Source organism: Lithobates pipiens, unplaced genomic scaffold (genome assembly GCF_037356315.1).
Source record: "Lithobates pipiens isolate NorthernLeopardFrog02 unplaced genomic scaffold, aLitPip1_a1.2 Scaffold_35, whole genome shotgun sequence".
In the NCBI taxonomy this organism is placed as follows: Eukaryota; Metazoa; Chordata; class Amphibia; order Anura; family Ranidae; genus Lithobates; species Lithobates pipiens.
Window position 1 is genome coordinate 2541311 of NW_027507811.1, and position 26154 is coordinate 2567464.

The window sequence follows — 26154 nt, forward strand, 5'->3', positions numbered from 1 at the left end:
CCATTGATAGCAGGATAAAAATAAAAATTGAGTCATTACCTCTCATTGGCTGAGTACATTTTGTGGTGGAAACTTTCGCCGTGTTTTATTTAATTCTGTGTTTTTTTTATATTCATCAGCTCCATCTATTGGCCATAATGTACTATTTTGCTATTTTTCTGATTGCAGTATTTCAGAAAAAATTATGGCCACTAGATGTCTTGAAGAGATTTGAGATCCCATTAACACTTAATCAGCGACATCAACATAAGGGGCTTAATATCTGCTGCTAATCTAGGACTGATTCATTTTGATAAATGTTAGCCGGTCAATGGAGTCCGTGGACAGACACGCTCTTTTATCTGTCACAAAACCTTCAACAGCACTGAATTCCGTTAGGAAAAAGTTGAGTCATTACCTCTCATTGGCTGAGTACATTTTGTGGTGTAAACTCTTGCAAGAGGTCTGTTTTCTCAAGTCGTCTTCCAGGACAAAAAACGTTAACCCCACCACTTAAAAGGCGGCCCTCTAGGCCCTTTAAAATAAAAATGGAGTCATTACCTCTCATTGGCTGAGTACATTTTGTGGTGGAAGATTTCACAAACACTTACAGGTCTGTTTAAAAAAAATAAAATAAAGAAAGAAAGTTGAACGAATGTGACGCACATGCCCCCAGCCGTGACAAATATTCGCCATGTTTTATATAATACAGTGGTTTTTTTTTTTTATATTCTCAGGCTCCAGCTATTGGACAAAGTGTGTTAGTTCGTTATTTTTACGATTAAGGTTTTTCAGAAAAAATTATGGCCGCTAGATGTTGCGGACAGTCATAGGAAATGATTGTTTTTATTAAATTAGGGGGCAGAATTCGGCACGGTTGGGAAATGATTGTAGCATTCATCTTTTACCCCCCCATCCACACAGAACGAATGTACACGCACTTTCACCGGGAGAACGGCTACGCCACATTTTTGTATGGATGGACCCCGAGACCCGCTCCTTTTCTGACACATTTTGTTACTATCAGTATTTTTTTGCTAAAGAATTACTTATAACCCCCTGTTTTGGTTGTGTCTATCTAGCAAGGTTACTTTGCGGTATAAACAAGGAAACTCAGACCTCGGCAGTGTGTAAATGTGCTTTTACTCTAAAACAATGCTGTACATACAAAACTATTACAATATTAGGAATACAATACAAAACCGACAGATATCTATAGCGAGATGCCTAGCAAATAAGCATAAACTATGGTGTATACGCAATAAAAATATGCTTAGAAGTTACTTAATTTCCGGTTACTGTATGTTCATGATCTCCATTGCTTCTGGGGATCAGGGCATCATCTTCTTGGCTGGAACAGATTCGAGTGTCCTTGGTTCTAATGCATGATTGAGTGGCCCCCCTAGCTTATGCCTGACAACCCGTTTTATGTGTCAGGCTGTTTACCATAGTTACCAAAGAACAGAAAACATACTTGTTTACTGTAGCTGTAGAGACAATGGACTGCTGAAACTGTCAACAGTTCCCACTCTTTAACCACTTCCCGACCAGCGCACGACGATGTACGTCGACAGAATGGCACGGGCAGGCATATTGGCGTACATGTACGTCCAATATTCGTTGCCGCCGTGCCATCGGGAGCGCGCTGCCGGCGGCGCGCTCCCGCGCTGGTCGGGACCCCCGTGAGTCCGGTCGCGGGACCCGCGGACTCGATCGCCGCGGGCATCCCCGCGATCGTCTCACGGAGCAGCCAAATGGAGGAAATGCTGTATAAACAACATTTTTCCATTCTGCCTAGAAACTAGTGACGCTGATCTCTGCTCCATGTGATTGGAGCAGAGATCAGTGTACACTAAATGAAAGCCCAACCCCCCTACAGTTAGTAACACACCCCTAGGAACACTTAACCCCTACACTGCCACCCACTGGTTAACCCTTTCACTGCCAGTGTCATTTACACAGGAATCACTGCATTTATATAGCAGTGATTACTGTATAAATGACAATGGTCCCAAAAATGTGTCAAAAATGTCCGATGGGTCCCCCACAATGTCGCAGTCACAATAAAAATCGCAGATCGCCGCCATTACTAGTAAAAAAAAAAATAATAAAAAATTATTAATAAAAATGCTATAAAACTATCCCTATTTTGTAAACGCTATAACTTTTGCGCAAACCAATCAATAATCGCTTATTGCGATTTTTTTTACCAAAAATATGTAGAAGAATACGTATCGGCCTAAACTGAGGGAAAAAAATGTTTTTTTATATATTTTTGGGGGATATTTATTATTACAAAAAGTAAAAAATAATGCGTTTTTTTCAAAATTATCGCTCTATTTTTGTTTATAGCGCAAAAAATAAAAACCGTAGGGGTGATCAAATACCACCAAAAGAAAGCTCTATTTGTGGGAAAAAAAGGACGTTAATTTTGTTTGGGAGCCACGTCGCACGACCGCGCAATTGTCAGTTAAAGCGACGCAGTGCCGAATCGCAAAAAGTGGTCTGGTCTTTGACCAGCAAATTGGTCCGGTCTGTAAGTGGTTAAGGACAGCATGTATTCATTACTAAAACATTAGTTAAACAGCCTCAAACAAAACCTGATTCTGTTCCTGTGAAAGCTAATCTGATGGAGAAAAGAATTAATTGAATAAATATATCTAGATAATATATACTCAAATCAAATGCAACACATTCCGCCCTTGATCTTTCTCTCAGACTACACACACAAAATCTCTTCATTACTAACAACTCATTCTACACATACATTTTCCTTGAATGCAACCCCTCCCATTTTTCTGTCACTGAGAAGGTGTTTCAGTCTTTGGCTAAAAGTTCATTAGAAAGTCCATTCGAAAGTTCTTTAGAAACAAGTCCAGGCTTGTAATGCATCAAAGGCCTTGCTCTCCACAGCTCTTGTAGCCTTCCATTATTCTGTCCATCATGAAACCACTTTTCTCTTCCTATGGATCAAATCGGAGACAGCCCGTGGAGTGGAAAACAAAGTGGATTATCTGTTCCTTCTAATAATTCATAAACAGTAGATCCCGCCCCCTTCCGCTACAATCTCTCCTCTAACTGGCTTCTTGCCTGGATATCTGACCAACACTTTGCCACCTACCTGTACCCACTTCTGACCCTCCCAAAGAACATCAATAGGGAGGAGAGGAAATATACTGATATTTTCCAGAAGATCACTGCTGTTTATGTTGGAAGGTTCGATATTATGTAGCCTCACTTTCCACTCTTGCTGAGAAGTATCCATTAACCAGTCAGAGTCCCAGCCACTGTCTTGAAGCTCATCTCCCAATGCAAATATAACTTCAACCCTTCCTGACAGATTTCCTCTCATTCCTAGATAGGCTTCAGCTTCAGATATGTCACTCTTGGTTCCTATGTCATGGGAAGCAGTAACGTGGTATCTATTAAGCCCTGTTCTTTCAGGAACCTTACATAAACACTCAACTCTGCACTTCAGCTTTGGAATCTATGCCCCGGCCCCTACCATCCTCTCATATGGTGTGCTTTTGGCTATTGGCCTAGAATTTAACAACATGACTGCCTGTGCGAGGACCCGATCCCAACCCCTTAGTGTATGTGTGGGTGTAAGCTTGTGCATCTGGTCCTTCAATAGCTTGTTGTATCTTGCAATCTTACCAGCTGCCTGTGGTTGGTATGGGATGTGGCACAACCAGTACACTCCAGAATCTTTGGCCCACTGCTGTACTGTTGATCCAGTGAAGTGTGAGCCGTTGTCACTTTTGGACTTGTTTGAGACGACCTTAAGCAATGAAAAGTTTCTGGAGCAGTTGAAGTTTTGCGGCTTGATATACATGTTTGCAAGGACGAACAAGCAAAAGTCCTGAATAGGTGTCCACTGCAGTGCAACGATATCTCAGTCCATTGTTTCCCCCGGGGCAAGGAACCCGATGAAGTCAATCTGCCAGATCTCTGCAGGCCTCTCACCCCTCTTAAAGCGAGCTAGTTGAGTACTTTTGCAATGGCCATTGTCGTACTTCTGCACACACTGTACAGTTCCCTATAAGCCCTTGTACACACGGTCGGAAATTCCGACAACAAAATCCGTCAGATTTTATTTCTGACGGATTTTGTCCGAAAGTGGTGTTGGTCGGACAAAGTTGTTGGAAAATCCGATCGTTCGGAACGGGACGACGTTCGTGCCTTGCGACAGGACTACGTTGCGGCTAGTAGCCAATAGCTTTGGTGTCATAATTTGATCTGAGCATGCGTGGCACTTTGTCCGATCAGAATTCTCTACAAACGATCGGACAAAGTCCGAGCGGAACATGTTCTCGGAAAATTTTATAGCCCAGCTCTAAAACGCTGTCGGTCGGATATTCCGACGGACAAAGTCCGATGGAGCCCACACACAGTCGAATTATCCGACAACACGGATCCGATTGGACATTTTCCGTCGGAATATCCGACCGTGTGTACAAGGGCTTAGAGTCATGTCCTCATGTCCATGGATATAGGCAATCCTCTCTGCCCATTCATATGTTGCTTTCTGCCCCAAATGTCCAGATTGCCTGTGGGCCCAGTTGGCCAAGTTCTTCAAGACAGGATTAATTGGCACAACTGCCTTCACTTTGGCGATTTATTTTTTATTTTTTATCTACAACTCTGTTATAGTTCTCGAAGTCTGGGACTAGGGGTACATGTGCATCAACATGCTTGTGGTGGAAACGATAAGCTTCTCCAGTAGGTACATTTTGAGGTCAGGACTCTTTATTTATTAAAGCGGAGTTCCGGCCACAGTATTTTTTAATTTTTTATTACAGGCATCCCATCATAATTCATTAACAACCCAAATAAAGTGTATATATATATATGTTTGCTAGTGTATATGAATTATATATTTTTTTATATATATATATATATATATATATATATATATACTTACGATTTAGAAAATCCTCTTTTGCCCGTTGCCATGATGATTGCGGGCATGTAAAGCCAGATCGCAACCTCTTCCTGGATTAGCGATGGAGAGGTGCACGTCCCGTTGTTTTGGAAACCTAGACAGATCCGCCTTAAATGGCGTCATTTCCTGTTGGGAAATAACGCAATTTTTTTCTGACACGCTCCTGCCCACTGACTCACATTTTCCTGGAGCGCAGGCGAGGGAGGAAGTGATGATTAGCACCGCGGACTCAGAATGTGGCAGATTAGGAGCCACCACATGGCAACAGGGCATTTCTGGTGAGTAAAAATCGTTTTTTTTTTTAATCCAAATGTTTGTTAATACTAGTAAAGGACTATGATAATGTAAAAATGTTTTTTTTCAGGGTGGAACTCCGCTTTAATAAAATAAATAAAAAGATTTGAAAAAAATGTGATAAAAAATGATAAAAAGACACCCCGTATATCAGTGGTCAGTGTAGTGGTCCCTTACAGTGGTGGCCAATGGGAGAAGGACCCCCTTATATCAGAGGTCATTGTAGTGGTCCCTTACATTGGTGACCAATGGGAGAAGGACCACCTTATATCAGAGGTCAGTATACTGGTCCCTTACAGTGGTGGCCAATGGGAGAAGGACCCCCTTATATTATCAGTAGGAAGACTGCCCCTACAGACCATTGATATCAATTGTTATGGAAAGACATTAATTGTTAATTGCTCAAGGAACCCCTAGAAAGCTTTGGAGGAATCCTGGCTGAGAAAGGCTGGACTAGGCAGTAATATATTTCTCTCCCCCTTGGTGGGAGTGGAGATGACCCCCATCTATAAGAATATACAGTACATACACACACAGCACAAGGCCGTGTTCACACTACCAGATGTTTCTCAGGGGTTGCAGTTCCTCTGAGTTCCACAAGGTGGTGATCTCACCTCTACCATAGAGACAGGAAGTCTCTATGGAAGACAGGAAGTGATGTCAGATACAGACAGGAAGTTCCAGGTGAGAGGTTAGTCAGGAAGTAGTATTGAGGAGACGTCGCTGAATGAAGCAGTAGAGGAGGTAATAAGATCTTATTTTCTATTTACACCCAGTAACCCCCCGTCATGTCCGTCCTCTTCCTCCATAGTCACTGTGACGTCTTTTATCTCCAGCAGATGATGATACACACATATATAGTGTGGGAACCTAGATTACCCCCTTCAGGGGCAGAACATTCCCCCACTTACAGGGCCGGAATATTCTCTTCATATTGGAGACATGTCACCTTTCCCACCAATCACCTCATCAGTCTCTTATAAGGAGGGATGAGATTCAGATTGTACTGAAATTGCCACTTCAACGCCCTTCCTCCGAAGACACAGACCCACTCCTGACTACCTCCGCCGTGTACTCCGGGCTCCTCTACCCCTCCTGCAGGCCCGGGACCGGCATGGCGGATGGAGTGGAGGGTGATCAGTTCTCGGATCTCCCCTCCAGTGAATGAACCCATCACTTCCAGGCTCCGAGCCGTCATTCCCCGGTCACTGTGGTCGGGGAAGAAGCTGATCGATCCCGATCTGAACTTCATCAGATTCACTGACGTCCATAGGTGATATTAGGGGGTCTAATAGACCTCTGATGTCTCCTTAAAGAGGACCTTCTACTATACTATCACATAGGGGGGTGTTGGCCGCACATTGTCACCCCCCACCCCCGGAGTTAGAGGAATAATTGTGGAGCCGTTATTCCCGGTTTTCTCTAAGCTGATGACCTGTAGGAGCTTCTACAGCGTTGTCTTTGCACCATGTTGGGTAGTGAAGAGTCCCCCTTTCATAGGGGACACATAAGGTTTGACATAAATGTGTGTGTGTGTGTGGGGGGGGCGGGGGGTTACGATTGTTTCTGAGCAAAAATGCAGATTTACCCGTGTGTGTGAATTATTTTTCTAAAGCCCATCTCCAGGGAAAGGGACAATGGCCGACACCTAAATGAGCATTTAACCCTTACATAAGGGGGGCGGCACCACTCCAAGGGATATATGGCTGTTTCGGTGTAGGGAACCAGGAAAAACACTTAAGTTTGCTTCACGGCTGTCAGCACTCTCCTCTCCTCTCCTCTCCTACAATTCAGCGAGGGGAATTGTCCCTCTTCCTGTCCAATGAAGGACTTTGGGCTCTGCATTGGTTTTGATTACATCAAAGAACCTGAGGCTGCTGGAGCATAGGGGAGAAGAGGCTGCGAGGGCGAGCCGCATAACCCAGAGGAGCCTGTGGGAGTGGACGATCGATGAAGTAAATGTGCTTTTCCAGGTTCCCTACTAAGGATGAGCCGAACACCTCCCCCCCCCCCCCCCCCCGGTTCGGTTCGCACCAGAATCTGCGAACAGACCTAAACTTCGTGTGAACTTTAGAACCCTATTAAAGTCTATGGGGCTCGAACGTTCATAATCTAAAGTGCTCATTTTAAAGGCTAATATGCAAGTTACTGTCCTAAAAAAGTGTTTGGGGACCCGGGTCCTGCCCCAGGGGACATGGATCAATGCAAAAAAAAGTTTTAAAAACTGCCATTTTTTCGGGAGCAGTGATTTTAATAATGCTTAAAGTGAAACAATAAAAGTGTAATATTCCTTTAAATTTCGTACCTGGGGGGTGTCTATAGTATGCCTGTAAAGGGGCGCATGTTTCTGGAGCTTAGAACTTTCCCTGCACAAAGTGTCATTTCTGCAGGAAAAAAAGTCTTTTAAAATCACTCGCGGCTATAATGAATTGTCGGCTCCGGTAATACAGAGAACACTCATTGAAAGTCATTGATAAAAAAAAAAAAAGCATGGGGTTCCCCCAAATTCAATTACCAGGCCCTTCAGGTCTGGTATGGATATTAACCCCCCTGACGGTTTTCCCGAGTCTGACTCGGGGTGGATTTTTTATACCATTAGCGGTATCCCCGAGTCAGACTCGGGACTGCATCGCTGGATCCAGGAGGAGGAATACTCACCTTCTCCCTCGGATCCAGCGTCGTCTCCCCGCTGTACGAGCGAGCCGTGTCTCGCTCGATCTATCACATCGGCGATCTCCGTGCCCTGCGAGCGTTGCGACGCACGGGCACGGAGATCGGCGCCAAATTCAAAAAGTGAAACACACAGTATACATACAGTATAATGTAATCTTACAGATTACATTGCTGTATGTAAACATTTCACATCCCCGTTGTCCCTAGTGGTCTGCCCAGTGTCCTGCATGTAGTTTTATATAATAAAAGCTGTTCTTTATACCTGGAAACTGGAGATTGTCCATAGCAACCAAAACTGTCACTGTACATCAAAAATGATTTTAGAGCAGCTAGAAAACAGCGATAATAAATTAGAATCACTCGCAGAATTGAGCGATAGCGATTTGTGGGGAGATCCGTCATCAAATACTGAAAAGTAATGACAGTGACAATTCTGCAACTGAGCAAATTTCAGTGTTTTTGATGTGATTACATTATTGAATAATTTTTATTATTGTTATATTATTATTTGGTACAATTATTTATAATTATTTCTTATATTATAATTTATGATTTAATTTTTCAAACTTTATCATACCCGGGATGTCTGCTAGACTCTGGTTTGGACAGATTTAAGAGAGTTATTCCTAAGAATTACAGGACTACAATATAAAACGCCAAATTTTCATGCAAAATAATGGTACCGCTTTTAGCACCTAAAATCCGAAATAATGGTACCGCCAGGGAGGTTAAGGGGAACCCCCCCGTGTAAAATAAAAAAAAAATGACGTGGGGTTCCCCCTAAAAATCCATACCAGACTCTTTATCCGAGCACGCAACCTGGCAGGACGCAGGAAAAGAAGGGGGAGGAAGAGAGAGCGCCCCCCCCTCCTGAACCGTACCAGGCCACATGCCCTCAACATTGGGAGGATGCTTTGGGGGTCTGTGACCCCTCAAAGCACCATGTCCCCATGTTGATGGGGACAAGGGCCTCATCCCCACAACCCTGGCCGGTGGTTGTGGGGGTCTGCGGGCGGGGGGGCTTATCAGAATCTGGAAGCCCCCTTTAACAAGGGGACCCCCAGATCCCGGCCCTCCCCTGTTTGAAATGGTAAGGGGGTACAAAAGTACCCCTACCATTTCACAAAGAAAGTGTAAAAAATAGTTAAATAAGACAAACACACTTTTGAAAAATTCCTTTATTAAAAATAAAAAAAAGATTCCAGCGGTGGGAATCCACTCTTGCTATCCAGCGACGGATGATCATCTCTCCGGGGTCCAGCGATGGCTGATCTGATCCAGGTTGCGTGCTCGGATAAAGGGTCTGGTATGGATATTTAGGGGGAACCCCACTTCAATTTTTTTTTAATTTAACGTGGAACCCCATGCTTTTTTTTTTTTTTTTATCAATGACTTTCAATGGGTGTTCTCTGTATTACGGGAGCCGACAATTCATTATAGCCGCGAGTGATTTTAAAGGACTTTTTTTTCCTTGCGAAATGACACTTTGTGCAGGGACAGTTCTAATCATGGGAAACATGCGCCCCTTCACAGGCATACTATAGACACCCCCCAGGTACGAAATTTAAAGGAATATTACACTTTTATTGTTTCACTTTAATCATTATTAAAATCACTGCTCCTGAAAAAACGGACGTTATGAAAACGTTTTTTTGCATTGATCCATGTCCCCTGGGGCAGGACCCGGGTCCCCAAACACTTTTTAGGACAGTAACCTGCATATCAGCCTTTAAAATTAGCACTTTAGATTTCTCCCATAGACTTGTACAGGGTGTTCCGGCTTTTCGAATTTCCCGCAAACACCCCAAATTGTTCACTGTTTGCTGAACAGGCAATGTTCGAGTCGAACTCGAAGCTCATCCCTACACCTAAACCACCATTTAACCCTGGGAGTGGCCACTGGTTGTATTTGCCAAACTTGTATAAAAAGAATGCGGATTTACTGCATGAATTATTGTACAAATGTTGTTTGTAAATTGAACCCAAGACAACCCAATGTACTTTCACATTTGAGCAGCCCACCTATTAACCCCTTATATCCCCATCTGAACATTATACAACCAATACCGTCCAGATAATTCTCCACTATCCATCTACAGAGAAACCTGCAGAGACCACATGACCACACCAATGAGGATGGAGGAGGACCGGAGTCACATGACTGAGAAGATACTAAACCTCACCCTGGAGATCATCTACCTGCTGACCGGAGAGGTGAGGAGGATTCTGGGAGGTCACATGACATCACTCTTATCTCTATTAATAAAACACAGACCTGACCGGAGAGGTGAGGAGGATTCTGGGAGGTCACATGACATCACTCTTATCTCTATTAATAAAACACAGACCTGACCGGAGAGGTGAGGGGGATTCTGGGATTCTAACATGATGTTCCTATTGGTTCTCCAATACAGAGATTTCCTCTTGTGAAGTCCGGTGATCATATGACCATCACAGTGCCTCCATGTGACTCCCTAAAACCTGAGAGACACAACATGGAGAAGATTCTAGAAGTCACCAAGAAGATGATGGAGCTGCTGACAGGAGAGGTGAGGAGGATTCTGGGAATTGTGGGACATTATCCAGTAACACACAAGGGATGTGTCTGGATGGTGACTGTATCATTGTGTGTGTCAGGTTCCTATAAGGTGTCAGGATGTCACTGTCTATTTCTCCATGGAGGAGTGGGAGTATTTAGAAGGACACAAGGATCTCTACAAGGACGTCATGATGGACAATCAGCCGCCCCTCACATCACCGGGTAAGAGGAGACTTTATTGTAAAGGAGAGAGCAGTACGGAGGCTCCACCTAGATCCCCCATCATCTGATAAACACATAGAAACAATGTATTCAGTCAGTGTGTGTGTTTCCTACAGATGGATCCAGTAATGGGAACCCACCAGAGAGATGTCCCCGTCCTCTGTATTCCCGGGATTCCACACAGGAAGGTCACACCATCCCCCACCATCATCAGGTAGATGAGGGACAATTATTGGTAGTTGTAATCTATACACAAGTGTGTTATAGTGAATGTTTTATTATATATTTAGAGTGGAAACCTAAGTGATTCTAAAGTTGACGTTAAAGAAGAGTATAAAGAGGAGGATGAGGAGTATGGAGTGATGGAGGAGTTTTCAGAAGGACACAAGGATATGATGGAGCCACCAAATACCAGGAACCCACCAGAGAGATGTCCCCGTCCTCTGTATTCCCGGGATTCCACACAGGAAGATCACACCATCCCCCACTGTTATAAGGTTGGTGGATCGGAGCTTAAAAAAAAAAAAGACTTATGGAGATGACGTGTGGATTTTCTATGTGATGTCACAATAATAAATCTTCTATCTTACAGATGATATTCTCTCTCATTTTCTTGGTTTAGAGTGGAGATCCAATGGATATAGAATTTGAGGTGAAATCAGAAGAAGAAGAGAGGTATGTGAGGGATGATCAGCAGTCTATGGAGGAGGATGGAATAACGGGGACATTTATAGAGGAGGACACTCCTACAGAGATCAGCACAGGTGGGTCATTAACACTAAATACATTCCTCCACCCATACTGCTCACTGATTGGTCCAGAGTAGGGCGGGGGCTGGGTGATATCAGCCTGTAATCCCCTGGTCACTTTCCTGAGCTGTGTTCCCCGTCTTGTATTCCTGGATTTCTCTCCGATAATCTTCCTTCTCTGTGCTGCCGACACAATTTATGTCTCTAGACTGCATTTATGGAGATTCTGGGGATCAGCTGGCAGCAAAATGATCAATTTCACCATAGGCGTTACTAGACCTAGACACCTGGGGTATGTATCTTGGTTCTTCTGCCCCATACCCGGGTCTAGCAAGATCTCTGACAGAACAATCCCCCCCGGGGTTACTTGCTCTGTTATTTGCTGGCTGTGCCGGGTGGAGGGATATGTCTGTATAGTCTCAGGAGATCGGAGGCGCCCCCCCCCCCCCCCCTCCGCCATCCTCAGTGAAGGAATCGGGAAGTGAAGCGTTGCGGCCTCACTGGTCCCCGCTGTGTTCTGGGACCTGTGTGTTTCCCAGAACACAGCGGCGGGTGACGCAAAGGGCGTGACTCCCAAGGGAGTCTATTCCCGGAAGTGGGTGCAGATACTTGTATTATACAGGTATCTGCACCCCCTGAAAAGTGCCAAATGTGACACCGGAGAGGGGGAGGGTTCCGAAAAAAACAGAGGTTCACTTTTTGCGTGAACCTCCGCTTTAAACAGAAAGTGATAATGGGGGAGGAGTCAATAACCCAATGATGGGGGTCTTCAGGATCAGTCCAGTCTTCATCTTGGTTGTTCTCCCCCCATCCTCACTCTCTGACCTCTGGTGGGGCTCAGCCCCGCTGTTATTCATGACTAAATCATGGACTAAATAAGGAAGTGCAGGACTTCTTGTGTTGGGAAGATGGCAATGAGTGATAGAGGGGGAGGGGACACTCGTCCTATAATCCCCTCATCACTGTCACTCCTATAGAAGACAGTTCTCGTTGTTTCCTCCCTCTCTGACTAAGGTCCATGAATAAAGAAATGATCTGGTAGGAGATCAGAGGACCCATTTACTAGTTACCTTGAGGGGGGAATTGTAAGATCCTCAGAGACAAAGCTGCCTGATGTGGGCGGAGTCCTGGTTTAGGGGAACCAATCAGCTGATGTCTAGTAATAATCTTTGTATTTCTATTTTAGTAGATGGACGGGAGATGAGGAAAACCTCAGAGGATTGTCTCACTTTGTCTCCAGACTGTAAAGTAGAAGATGAGGACATCACACAGTATAGTCCAGGAGAAAACCCGACTACCTCAAATGTCCATCCGGCACCACACAGTGTAGATGGACCATCGTATTCCTCTTATCCTGAGGAACCTCAGACTGTGCGGGACGGTGCCGGACCATCGTATTCCTCTTATCCTGAGGAACCTCAGACTGTGCGGGACGGTGCCGGACCATCGTATTCCTCTTATCCTGAGGAACCTCCGACTGTGCGGGACGGTGCCGGACCATCGTATTCCTCTTATCCCGAGGAACCTCAGACTGTGCGGGACGGTGCCGGACCATCATATTCCTCTTATCCCGAGGAACCTCAGACTGTGCGGGACGGTGCCGGACCATCGTATTCCTCTTATCCTGAGGAACCTCAGACTGTGCGGGACGGTGCCGGACCATCGTATTCCTCTTATCCCGAGGAACCTCAGACTGTGCGGGACGGTGCCGGACCATCGTATTCCTCTTATCCTGAGGAACCTCAGACTGTGCGGGACGGTGCCGGACCATCGTATTCCTCTTATCCCGAGGAACCTCAGACTGTGCGGGACGGTGCCGGACCATCGTATTCCTCTTATCCTGAGGAACCTCAGACTGTGCGGGACGGTGCCGGACCATCGTATTCCTCTTATCCTGAGGAACCTCAGACTGTGCGGGACGGTGCCGGACCATCGTATTCCTCTTATCCCGAGGAACCTCAGACTGTGCGGGATGGTGCCGGACCATCGTATTCCTCTTATCCTGAGGAACCTCAGACTGTGCGGGACGGTGCCGGACCATCGTATTCCTCTTATCCTGAGGAACCTCAGACTGTGCGGGACGGTGCCGGACCATCGTATTCCTCTTATCCCGAGGAACCTCAGACTGTGAGGGATGGTGCCGTCCTTCCAACAGATAAGACTCTTTCCTGTACTGAGTGCAGGAAATGTTTCCCTTTTAAATCCAAACTTAATATACATAAAAGATCTCACACGAGAGAGGAGCCGTATTCCTGTCCTGAGTGCGGGAAATGTTTTTCTCATAAGTATTATCTTTACAGCCATCAGAGATTGCACACAGGTGAGAAGCGGTATTCCTGTTCCGAGTGTGGGAAATGTTTTGTACAAAAACCAAATCTTGTCAAACATCAGAGATTGCACACGGGGGAGAAGCCATATTCCTGTCCTGAGTGCGGGAAATGTTTTTCACGTAAGTCCAATCTTCACTCACATCAGAGATCTCACACAGGGGAAAAGCCATATTCCTGTCCTGAGTGCGGGAAATGTTTTTCACAGATGTCCGCTCTTTCCCATCATAAGTCTTGGCACACGGGGGAGAAGCCGTATTCCTGTTCTGAGTGCGAAAAATGTTTTTCACAGAAGTCCCATCTTTTCAGTCATCAGAAATTGCACACGGGGGAGAAGCCGTATTCCTGTTCTGAGTGTGGGAAAAGTTTTTCACAGAAGTCCCATCTTTCCGATCATCAGAGATTGCACACGGGGGAAAAGCCGTATTCCTGTTCTGAGTGCGGAAAATGTTTTTCACGGAAGTCCAATCTTTCTAGTCATCAGCAATTTCACAAGGGGGAGAAGACTTATTACTGTCCTGAGTGCGGGAAGTGTTTTTCACAGAAGTCCCATCTTTCCGGTCATCAGAGATCTCACACGGGGGAAAAGCCGTATTCCTGTCCTGAGTGCGGGAAATGTTTTTCTTATAAGACCAGTGCTTCCAGACATCAGAGATCTCACACAAAGAAGAAGCCACTTTCCTGTCCTGAGTATGAGAATTGTCCGTCACAGAAGTCCTCTGTTTACAGTCATCTGAGATTGGACACGGAGGAGAATGAACTTTCCTGGTCTGAGTGAGGGAAATGTTCCTCACTGAAGTCCTGTCTTCCCGTACATCAGGGGGTCCCACACAACCCTGGAGGTGTATTAGTGAGTGCGGGAAATGTCTTGTATATGAATGTTACTGGACATGTGGGGAAGAAGCACCCCCTGATATACACCTCAGATATACTCCATGGCTGATCTTCATCATGGAAGAAACAGTTGATAGTAGTTATTGAGGGACATAAGTTAACCACTTGCCGACCAGCGCACGACGATGTACGTCGACAGAATGGCACGGGCAGGCAAATGGGCGTACATGTACGTCCCTTTAAATTTGCCGCCCTGCCATCGGGAGCGCGCCGCCGGCGGCACGCTCCCGCGCTGGTTGGGGCCCCCGTGAGTCCGGTCGCGGGACCCGCGGACTCAATCGCCGCGGGCATCCCCGCAATCGTCTCACGGAGCGGCCGAATGGAGAAGTGCCATTGTAAACATCATTTCTCCATTCTGCCTAGCAACTAGTGATGCTGATCTCTGCTCCATGTGATTGGAGCAGAGATCAGTGTTCACTAAATGAAAGCCCAACCCCCCCCCCCCACAGTTAGTAACACACCCCTAGGAACACTTAACCCCTACATTGCCACCCCACTGGTTAACCCCTTCACTGCCAGTGTCATTTACACAGGAATCACTGCATTTATATAGCACTGATTGCTGTATAAATGACAATGGTCCCAAAAATGTCCGATGGGTCCCCCACAATGTCGCAGCCACAATAAAAATCGCTGATCGCCGCCATTACTAGTAAAATAAAAATGTATTAATAAAAATGCTATAAAACTATCCCTATTTTGTAAACGCTATAACTTTTGCGCAAACCAATCAATAATCGCTTATTGCGTTTTTTTTTACCAAAAATATGTAGAAGAATACGTATCGGCCTAAACTGAGGGAAAAAATGTTTTTTTATATATTTTTGGGGGATATTTATTATAACAAAAAGTAAAAAATAATGCGTTTTTTTCAAAATTGTCGCTCTATTTTTGTTTATAGCGCAAAAAATAAAAACCGCAGGGGTGATCAAATACCACCAAAAGAAAGCTCTATTTGTGGGAAAAAAAAGAACGTCAATTTTGTTTGGAAGCCACGTCACACGACCGCGCAATTGTCAGTTAAAGCAACGCAGTGCCGAATCGCAAAAAGTGGTCTGGTCTTTGACCAGCAAATTGGTCCGTTCTGAAAGTGGTTAATTGAACCAACAGTGTTAAACCAACCATTGATAGAGGTAGGTCGAAAACCCCCGATTCTTTTCGCACCACAACTGTCAAACATGGTAAAAGTTCGGACCCGAACCACAAACCCTTTTAAAGTCTACGGGACCCGAACTTGAAAAATCAATAGTCCCTGCTTTGAAGGTTTATATGCATGCTATTGGCCATAAAAAGGGTATGGGGACCCGGGTACTGCCCTGGGGGACATGAATCAATGCTAATTTTTTTTTTTTTTTAAATATCGTTTTTAAAGTAGAAGTGATTTTAATGATGCTTAAAGCAACAATAAAAATGAAAAATTCCTTTAACTATAGTGCCTTTAGTCTACTTTTAAAATGACGCATCATGTATAGAACCTACCGCAGCAAAATTTACATTTACAAAGCCAAAAAAAAATGACATTTTCCCTGCAAGCTTTCTTTTCTTTCTTTTTTTTGTTCATAAACAATGGCTTAGGTCTGCACAAAATGCTTTAGATACCGAACCACAAACCCTTTTAAAGTCTACGGGACCCGAACTTGAAAAAGCAATAGTCCATGCTATTGGCCATAAACAGGGTATGGGGACCCGGGTACTGCCCTGGGGGACATGAATCAATGCAATTTTTTTTTTTTTTTTAAAAGATCGTTTTTAAAGGAGAAGTGATTTTAATGATGCTTAAAGCAACAATAAAAAATGAAAAATTCCTTTAACTATAGTGCCTTTAGTCTACTTTTAAAGTGACGCATCATGTATAGAACCTGCTGCAGCAAAATTTACATTTACAAAGCCCAAAAAAATGACGTTTTCCCTGCAAGCTTTCTTTTCTTTCTTTTTTTTTTTTCATAAACAATGGCTTGGGTCTGCACAACATGCTTTAGATGGGGTGGTTCATCATCGGCAGACAAAAAAACGTTCCTTCTCGAAACTGGCATTTTATGAAGAGGGGGAACTAAGGGAGAGGCTGCTGATCAGAATTGCTAGAGCACAAACCTCAGGGGGTTCTATTGGTGCCTGGCGAAGAGGGGATGGGAGACTAGTCACTACCCCAGACTCTTATCATGTTGGAGCTTGTCTCCTTTTACTCCACTCTGTATCAATCCAAACAAATCTGCACACCAGATGATATTTTGGCATATTTGAATGGCATTAGTCTACCATTTGGGCTGTCCTTGCTAGATTCGGCTTTGGCAGGGTCTTCACATCATGGGTCAAACTGTTAGCCCTTGTACACACGGTCGGACATTCCGATGGAAAATGTCCGATCGGAACCGCGTTGTCGGATAATCCGACCGTGTGTGTGTGTGGGCTTCATCAAACTTTTTCCATCGGAATGTCCGACCAAGAAAGTTTAAGAGCTGGATATAAAATTTTCCGACAACATGATCCGATCGGACTGTAGAGAATTCCGATCGGACAAAGTGCCACGCCTGCTCAGATCAAATTCCTAGACCAAAGCTATTGGCTACTAACCTGAACGTAGTCCCGTCATTACTAAAAAAACATCATCACGTTCTGAACGATTGGATTTTCCGACAACTTTGTCCGACCTTGTGTAGGCAACACCAGTTTCGGACAAAATCCGTCAGAAAAAATCCGACGGATTTTGTTGTCGGAATGTCCGACCCGTGTGTACAAGGGCTTACACGATCACCCGTTGGCGATTATTCAAGAGACAGGGCGGATTTTGACCACGTTCCCCCTGAGCAAGGGTACCCCGGCAAGAATGTCCCCTATCCCCCTTATTATTCACACTGGCAATTAAACCTTTGGCCGCCTCTATCAGACAAAACTCGTAACATAGTGGGCTTTCAATTTAGGGAAACGCAGTAGAAGGTCATGCTTTACACTGATGACGCTATGCTGTTACTGGAGGACATCTCGAGTTCTCAAGAGGCAGCAATGCACACAATCGCCCAACTTTGGCTTCTCTGCTTGGCCGTTTCAGAGATAAACTTTTTAGACACTGGCATGCCTTTAGCCGGCAAAATTAACTTGGTAAAAATGATCTTTATGCCCCAGTTATTGTCCTTCCTGCACAATACACCTGCAGTTATACCACTGAGTGTCTTTCAGGAGGTGAACTCTATTTTTAGGCAATGGTTATGGCACACTAAGTTTCGAAGAGTGAGGATAGAACTCCTGCAAAAGACCTAAGGATGCGGGTGGCCTGGCTATGCCCAACCCATGGCTTTATCACTTGGCTGCACAATTGCAAGGATCTGTTGCCCGACGCTGGTCAGCTCCAATTGCATTCTGATTCCTCTCTAAACATTCTCCTGTATACGACTGGGGGGGGGGGGGGTGTTGGTTGATATGCCTACTGGCTTGGGGGCTATGGCCTTTGCTAAATCTAACCGCTTGTTACCCATATGCAGACTTATCCAAATAGTATGGAACAAAGCTAAGCAGCTCCAGCAAGTCACCAGTTTTACTCGCTACAGCCCGATTTGGCAGAATCATAACTACCCTGAGTTGGCTAAAACCCAACAAGCCTCAAGATGGCGCAAGTAGGGTATTCTCCACCTTCATTATATGTTTAGAAATGGAACCTTGTGCTCCTTTTGAGGAACTGATTGTGAAGTTCTCCCTCCCTAGGTCCATGCTATTTTACTATATTCAACTCAAACATGCTGTAACAGCACTGGGCTCAGCGATAGGACGGCAACAAACCCCAGTGTTCAATGCGATGGCTATAACGGTCTCCACAAAAGGGATTTATATCCAGATGTTATGCATTGTTGCCGAATGATTTTCTAACTTTATTCCCCTTGAAGGTGGACGAGCGATGGGAGAGGGATATTGGTCCATTTGTTGAAGATCAGTGGGTCCGTGGTCAATGAGTGGCTCAATGGTCCAAAGCGTAATTCTTCATTTAAAAAACGGGAGGGATTGACATATAGACATAGAGGAAGCCCTAAAAAAATGTTTTTGAAAATTTTGGTCCTGGTGGTTAGTCTCCAATTTTGTCTGAGCAAGTAGTTGAACATATTAATGATACTGAGGAAAAGTTAATGAGATGGATCCTTATGCCGTGTACACACGGCCAGACTTTGACAGCAAAGGTTCCGACGGAGCGAATCCGTCAGACGATTCGACCGTGTGTGGGGGCTTCATCGGACCTTTGCTGCCGAAAAAATCAGACGGACTTTAGATTTAGAACACGTTTCAAATCTTTCCGACGGACTTGAGTCTGGTCAAAAAATACGTTCGTAGATGTGTGCTGGCGCTACCGGGAGGAAAAGAGGAACTCTGTTACATATTTTTTGGTCCTGCCCCCGACTTCAGAGTTTCTGGGGGGGAGGTCCGCCGTATACTACAGAAATTCACTGATCATGTAATTCCCAATGATCCGGCATTCTTCCTACTCCACGCAACCCGACATACCCACACGTTCCTATAAAAAAATCCTTGATACGGCACTTAGTGGACGCATCGAAGGCATGTATCCCCCTTGCTTGGAAGTCCCTGCTCCCGCCCAATCTAGATACTTGGATTAGGAAAGTGGAAGATATTAATAAGATGGAAGACCTCGTCCTGACGAGTCAACATAGACAGGAGCTATACTCCAAGACATGGCAGCTTTGGAATATGTTTAAATATTCACAAGAGGGGCAGGCCCTCAGAGAGCCCCTAGGACAACCACCGTAAGGCAAATAGTATCATGAAAAACCGTACGGATGCTCTGCTTTACCCATACGGAAACTAGACACCCATGTTCGTGAGTTCTCCCCTCCCCCACCCCCTCTCCCCCTGTCCTCCCCTAGATCCTCTCTTTCACCTACCCTCCTATTTTCCCCGCTTCCTACTTTCTTTTTCTAGTCTTGCTTCTCTTCTCTCTACTCTGCACTCCAGGGCTTTACTCGAGCTCTAATGCCGCGTACACACGACTGGACTTTTCGAGGGACTTAGGTCCGACAGACTTTCGACGGAGTTCTGATGGAGTTCTGACAGAGTTCTGACGGACTTTCCGAATGAACGGACTTGGCCTCACACAATCACGCCAAAGTCCGACGGATTTGAACGTGATGACGTACGACCGGACTAGAATAAGGAAGTTCATAGCCAGTAGCCAATAGCTGCCCTCGTGTCATTTTTTTGTCCGTCGGACTAGCACACACACGAGCGGATTTCTCAGTAGAAACTGGGTCCAGCGGAAAAATTTGAAACATGTTCCATTTGTAAAGTCTATTGGATTTTTGCAAATCAAAAGTCCGCTGCAGCCCACACACGATCGACTGGTCTGCCGGAATTGTTCCGTCGGACCTTTGATGTCGAAAAGTCCGCTCGTGCGTACGGGGCATTACTGTTCACATATCTTAAAAAACGGGGGGAAGCCACGCCGAGCCATGGCAACTGGTTGTAGAATGTAGGTACCAGGGAATACCCATGCTGATGTTGTATTCTGTGATTTTTTTTTTTCTCTGTACTGTTATTTCCTGTGCCTGCACTGTGGTCGCTTTGATTGTGTACTTGTTGTGGCCTGGTTGGTCCTTTTTTCCAATTATAAATAAAAAAAAAAAAAACAGTTTGTGTGTATGCTAGTCCGGACGACAACCGACGCTAGGGCAGCTATTGGCTACTGGCTGTGATCTTCCTTATTGTAGTCCGGTCGTACGTTCGATTCCATCGGACTTTGGTGTGATTGCGTGTGGCCAAGTCTGTTCGTTCTGAAAGTCCGTTGGAAAACCCGTGTGACCTAGTCTGCCGGAAAGTCCAGTCGTGTGTACACAGCATTAGAGGTGGATATTTAAAGGGGGGTAGTAATTAAACTAAATTTAATGGTTAGCTTTATAGTGTTAAACTCATGTACAAAAAAAAAATGAAACTATTAAATTCAATTTGATGTGAGGTTTTGTAAAGAATAATCCTTTTGTGTGCCTTTTTTTTGCTCTCGTTGTTGTTTAATGGGGTGGTTCTGTGGGAATGCTTTGTGCGTTTTGACGTTGTTTTTTTTTTTGGGGGGGGGGGGGTTTTGTTGTTGCAAATTTGAAAATGAAATAAAAACTATGTGGTGCAAAAAAAGAAGATTAGTGGGAGGAGGCTCTGCAGGTTGTACCCCAATGCCCCCTAACGTAACTGTCGGGTCAGCTGATGCCAGGTGACAGGGTCGGGAGCTCGCCGCTAAGCTTGTGGAACCTTCGGCTGAGCGCTGCAGATGGAGCTCTGGGTGGTACAGGAAAGCAGCACCACCTGAGCGCCGACACGGATTGAACAGAGAGCTAGAGCATAATATTCCCCAGGGCGCAAAGTCTAATGCCCCATACACGCGGTTGGAAATTCCGACGGAAAAAGTCAGATCGGATTATGTTGTCGGAAAATCCGATCGTGTGTGGGATTTATCTGACTTTTTCTGTCGGAAATTTCAGACAGGAAAAAGTTTCAGAGCTGGATTTAAAAATTTTCCAACAACACAATCCGATCGGACTTTTTCCGATCGTGTGTAGAGAATTCCGAAGCACAATGTGCCACGCATGCTCAGAAAAAAAATTGGAGATGAAAGCTATTGGCTACTGGCCTCTACGAACGAGGTGACGTTCGTAACGTACGACGGGACTACGTAGAGGCCAGTAGCCAATAGCTTTCATCGCCAATTTTTTTTCTGAGCATGCGTGGCACTTTGTGCTTCGGAATTCTCTACACACGATCGGAAAAAGTCCGATCGGATTGTGTTATCGGAAAAGTTTAAATCCAGCTCTCAAAATATTTCCGTCGGAAATTCCGACAGAAAAAGTCAGATAGAGCCCACACATGATCGGATTTTCCGACTACTTTTTGCGACCGTGTGTATGCAAGACTAGTTTCAGCCAAAATCCGTCGGTAAAAAAATCAGACGGATTTTGTGTTCGAAATGTCCGACACGTGTGTATGGGGCATAAGAGCCAGCAGATTTTCACCAGAGCCTCTGATGGTGAGGATGGACTTTGCTGCAGTTGACTCCAGGTCGCGGCCCCCCAGGGTCTCCCAGCTCAGGGAAGGCTCTGGTGGATGGAGAGGAAGCAGCAGTTCAGGGCAACAGGGAATAGTCAGAAGGACAAGCAAAGGGTCAGGGTAGCAAGCAGACAGGGATGGTCAGGAGAACAGGCCAAAGGTCGGGGCTACAAGCAGACAGGGATAGTAGGGAGAACTAGCCAAACTCGGTACACGGAATCAAACATAGAGACACACAGGGGAGCCTAAACACACAATTGCTCGGAAAAGGCTGGCTTGCAGTGCACGGTGTTAAATAGTGTTTCCTGTTAGAGGCTTGGGTGGAGCCAAACTGAGAGAAAACGACTTAAATATGCAGGTGAGAGAGCGCGGTCCCTAAGCTGATACACAGACCAGAGGTAAGCAGACGGACAGGGCATGAAACGTTACTGCAGATTCATGACAGTAACACAGAGACTCATGCAGTTATATATTCTCCTGAGGGCTCACCTTACCCCAGCCAGGTTGCATACAATGGGCATTCTAGACTCTCCTACCTGTGACAAATGTTTGAGGGATCATGGAGACCTGATTCACTTAACCTGGAGGTGTCCAAAACTGCATCTTTATTGGGTGGGGATGATGAACACCATAAATACTATTTCAGATTTCCATACCACTTGATCCTAAGCCCTGCCTTTGGGGGGATTTTGGATGACTTCCAACTACAAGTTCCTACAAGAGAAGCAGTTGCTAGAGCCCTCTTTCAAGCCCGAAGGGTAATACTGAGAAAATGGAAGTTTGCTGACTCTCCTTCCCACAAAGAATGGATACAATGTATATGGAAATATGTTTACCAGCATAGGGGGCTTTTCAGTAGATTTAACAAGCTATGGGGGGGCCATGGCTGGACACACCAGGTCTGAGCCTGTTGGAGTTAGTACTGGATAGACTACTTCTAGGCTAGGTCAGACTCTGTCTGGTGTTTGTTGCAGTACGATTGTTGGCTAGTGTAGTATGTCCCTGTATGTACCCAATGAGGTGGTTATTAAACTATCCCCTTTTAGATTTTTCAATTCTGTATCACTGCTTCAGTTGTTGATAAATGTAATGCTATAACCGGATGCTAATAGTATTTGTGGAACTGTCTTGGGAACTTTATATTGTATACTATATATACTATATACTGTATACTATTATTTTTGTTTCTTGTTTTATTTCTTAATAAAACCTCTCTGATTTAAAAAAAGAAAAATGGCTTGGGGAGCCAGTTTGTATGAGAAGGCCACAATGTAGTGCACTCGGAACAAGATTAGAGATTTTTTGGATAAATTCTGTTGTCTCTTTGGCAGGCTTTGGATAAAGATAACAAAGTTTTGCACCACAGTGAGCAAGCCTTATGTGAAGAAGCCAAATTCCAGCACACTCAGGTCAGGATTAACAAATTTTGTTTTAGATAAAGTCTGGTGTCTCTTTCTCAGACTTTGGCTAGTAGTAACATTTTCCGGAAAAATTGGGCTTTGGGTGTTGGTGGTGCCTTCACACTCTCGATGAAAGCAAGAATTGGCCTTGCTGAAAAATATTGAAATTTGATGCACCTGTCAAACGGGTGAGGATTAAAATTGGTCCTTGGGTGTTAATTGTGCCCATGAAACCAGCACCTTTAAAATTACTTCAAGATGAAATCAAGACCCAAAAAGCTAGGCAGCCTAGACAGTCTTGAAGAAATTTTGAAATCCCAATAACACTTAATCAGCAGCATCGGCATCAGGGGCTTAATAGCTGCTGCTAATCCAAGACTGATTCATTTTGATAAATGCCGGCCGGTCAATGGAGTCTGTGGACAGACGCACTCTTTTATCTGTCACAAAACCTCCGGCAGCACCGAATGCCTGTTTGGAAAGCATGCTTGATGCAGAGCAGCTCATTTGCATAATGGGCAAGTTCTGGCCTGTGGTCTATTGTCATGACCCAAAAACCCAGTGAATTGTCTACTGGAAAGCTCTCCATGTCTGTTTTCCTCACTAGATAATCTTACACCATATGATACAGACGCTGTCGATGGGATCTTGAAGCTGACAGCCCTGGGTGCCGACTACAATTTTCTTTTGAAATGCATCACTGAGGTGGCCCCCTTATCCACGCTCCTCCTTTGACCAATAAAAGCCTCAGAACTAGTTTTCCCATCAGACTTTAACCTACTGGAGTCTGGAAAGGCATTACAGAAACTCCTTTTTAAGGTGTCCTCAAAATATTTCATCCTCTGCTCCCTCTTAGCCCTTGTACACACGGTTGGACATTCCGACGGAAAATGTCCGATCGGACTGTGTTGTCGGATAATCCGACTGTGTGTGGGCTCCATCGGACTGTTTCCGTCTGAATATCCGACGGACCGAGTTTTCCAGCTTGGCTTTAAAATTTTCCGACAACATGATCCGATCGGACCTTGTCCGATCATGTGTAGAGAATTCAGATCGGACAAAGTGCCACGCATGCTCAGATCAAATTCCTACACCAAAGCTATTGGCTACTAGCCTGAACGTAGTCCCGTCATAACGAAATAGCGTCACCGCGTTCTGAGCGATCGGATTTTCCAACAACTTTGTCCGACCGTGTGTATGCAACAGTTTCGGACAAAATCCGTCTGACAAAATCCGACGGACAAAATCCGACGGATTTGGTTGTCGGAATGTCTGACCGTGTGTACAGGGGCTAAGAGGGGAGAATGATTTCCGAGACTTTCCCTTTGTAATGGTAGTCAAAGAGGGTAGCTAACCAATAATGATCCTTCTCTTTGATGCCACTTATTTTCGGGTCTGTTTGCAGGCTTTGGAGAATAAGGGAGCCCATGCACCGCAAGTTTGCAAAGGCATGAGAAGCAGGGTCCTCAGTGAGGATTACAGTATCTGGAATTACCTCCTCTCAGCCACGCACTACTACCAATGTATCTGGGGACTGAAAACCATCTCTTAAGGTTTGAAGTATGTCTTCCTCTACTTCTATGCCTTCAAAACTGCCAGAATCCTCCTCCCTCTCCTCTTATATGCTCTGTGGTGTAGGAAGAATGGTGTCTGCATAAAGAGGACCTTGAGAGGAAAGGAAGTCCTCTTCTTCCTCCTGCTGCTCTGCCTGCAGTGCCCTGTCCATAATGCCACGCAGTCTGCTCCAGCAGGAACACTGGAGGGATTGTGTCGCTGATGCATGCATTGTCACGGCTCACCATCCTTGTTGCCTCCTAAATGGTGACAGTACAGTGCATGCATCCTTTATGAGAAGCCATTGGCATGGAAAAAAAAAAAAGCTGAGCCGGCCTGAGCCTGTCCTTGTGCCATATGGGCAGGAGGAATTGCCACTGAATTTCAGCCAACCAAGCACTTGCTGTGTAGGACCACCTGGAATGGCTAGACTTTTCTGGTCTGCCTTAGAAGATCTTGCGATTCTGGGTACCTGTTTAAGAAATACTGCAGCACCAAATTGAAGACACGCCAGGCATGGAACATGTGTCAACATTCTCTGTCTAAGGGTGGAAAGGAAGTTTGTGTCATTATCGCACACCACCATTCCTGGCTCCAACTGGCATGGCGTGAACCACTTCTGGGCCTGTCTCTGCAGAGCAAAAAGAATCTCTGCTCTGGTGTGGCTCCTGTCCCCTAGACAGACCAGCTGAAGAACTGAATGACACCTTTTAGCCTGGCTCGTTGAATAGCCCCTGAAACACTTAGGGGTACTGGTGGTTCATAGGACAATCCAGCAGAGGAGGGCATGAAGGAGGAGGGGGTGGAGCTGACCGATCTCGCATTATCACCACTAGCTGTATAGAGATGTGGCAATAAAACAAGCTCCAGCACTGAGCCCTTTCCTGCATCCTTCTGAGTTGTAAGCAGAGTTACAGAGTGTGCTGTGAACAAAATAAATCGTCCCTGTCCATGCTTTCCGAACTACGTGTCAGCAGTAACGTGGACCTTGCTGCTGACTGTTTTGCCCAACAATACCAAAACATTGCCTTCCACATGATGGTACAAAGCTGGAATGGCCTTACCTGCAAATACATACTGAATGGGAAACTGCCATTGTGGTACAGCACATTCTGCAAATTCATGGAAAGGGGCAAAATCCACCAGAAGGAAAGGCAGAAGTTGTAAAGCCAGCAATTTGGACAAGCTGGAATGTAGGTGGCAGGGAGTGTATTTTTTTTCCGCTGCTTCAGAAATTTGCCTGCTATACTCTATAGCTGGTGGTGTGCTATTGGCAGACATGTTGCAAAGATCTGTGACACCCTTCCCTATACCATCACCCCTGTCAGTGGAGGCTGCTGAAAGGTCATGAGATATAGTGGGGGTAGACCTGAAAGGTGAGGATTAGTAGAATTGATTCCCTTATTTGTAACTTTCAGGTGCTCTTGCCAACAGGCTGAGTGGTGGGTGGTTAAATGCGTTGTCAAGCATGAGGTACTCACGTGGCTGGTGTTCTTGCCATGCTTGATCTGCTTGTGGCAGAGACTGCAAATTGCAACAGTGCGACCAG

General features: G+C 45.2%; 4 protein-coding genes across 5 annotated transcripts in view; 2 read left to right on the forward strand and 2 right to left on the reverse strand.

The window, feature by feature from the left end:
- LOC143955331 (uncharacterized) overlaps positions 1–18006 on the forward strand; it is a 30631-nt gene extending 12625 nt beyond the window's left edge. The window contains exon 6 of the mRNA XM_077465401.1: positions 12494–18006. Within this exon, the coding sequence (XP_077321527.1) occupies positions 12494–14506 (2013 nt within the window). The 3' untranslated portion in view covers positions 14507–18006. The remainder of the gene's footprint in view (positions 1–12493) is intronic.
- LOC143956045 (uncharacterized) overlaps positions 1–26154 on the reverse strand; it is a 296417-nt gene that overhangs the window by 73852 nt on the left and 196411 nt on the right. The gene's annotated exons all lie outside the window — the stretch shown is intronic.
- The window catches only part of LOC143955742 (uncharacterized), a 273000-nt gene that overhangs the window by 51259 nt on the left and 195587 nt on the right, over positions 1–26154 (reverse strand). The gene's annotated exons all lie outside the window — the stretch shown is intronic.
- On the forward strand, positions 5881–11853 carry LOC143955994 (uncharacterized). 2 transcript variants are annotated; one of them, XM_077466122.1, is made up of 5 exons: positions 5882–5962; positions 9991–10105; positions 10306–10866; positions 10943–11149; positions 11275–11853. In XM_077466122.1, the coding sequence occupies exons 4-5, from the start codon at positions 11015–11017 to the stop codon at positions 11476–11478; spliced, it is 339 nt and encodes a 112-aa protein (XP_077322248.1). In that variant the 5' UTR covers positions 5882–5962; positions 9991–10105; positions 10306–10866; positions 10943–11014; the 3' UTR covers positions 11479–11853. The 2 variants fall into 2 exon arrangements, with proteins under 2 accessions (XP_077322247.1, XP_077322248.1); XM_077466121.1 differs by lacking the exons at positions 10943–11149; positions 11275–11853 and having other exon boundaries at positions 5881–5962; positions 10306–10861.

What these genes read in the sequence shown, in the direction of transcription:
- LOC143955994 (XM_077466121.1), top strand. Translation starts at nt 10,010, where the DNA reads ATGACCACACCAATGAGGATGGAGGAGGACCGGAGTCACATGACTGAG. An exon ending in TCTACCTGCTGACCGGAGAG is followed by an intron (nt 10,106 to 10,305) that starts GTGAGGAGGATT and finishes TCTCCAATACAG; the next exon opens with AGATTTCCTCTTGTGAAGTC.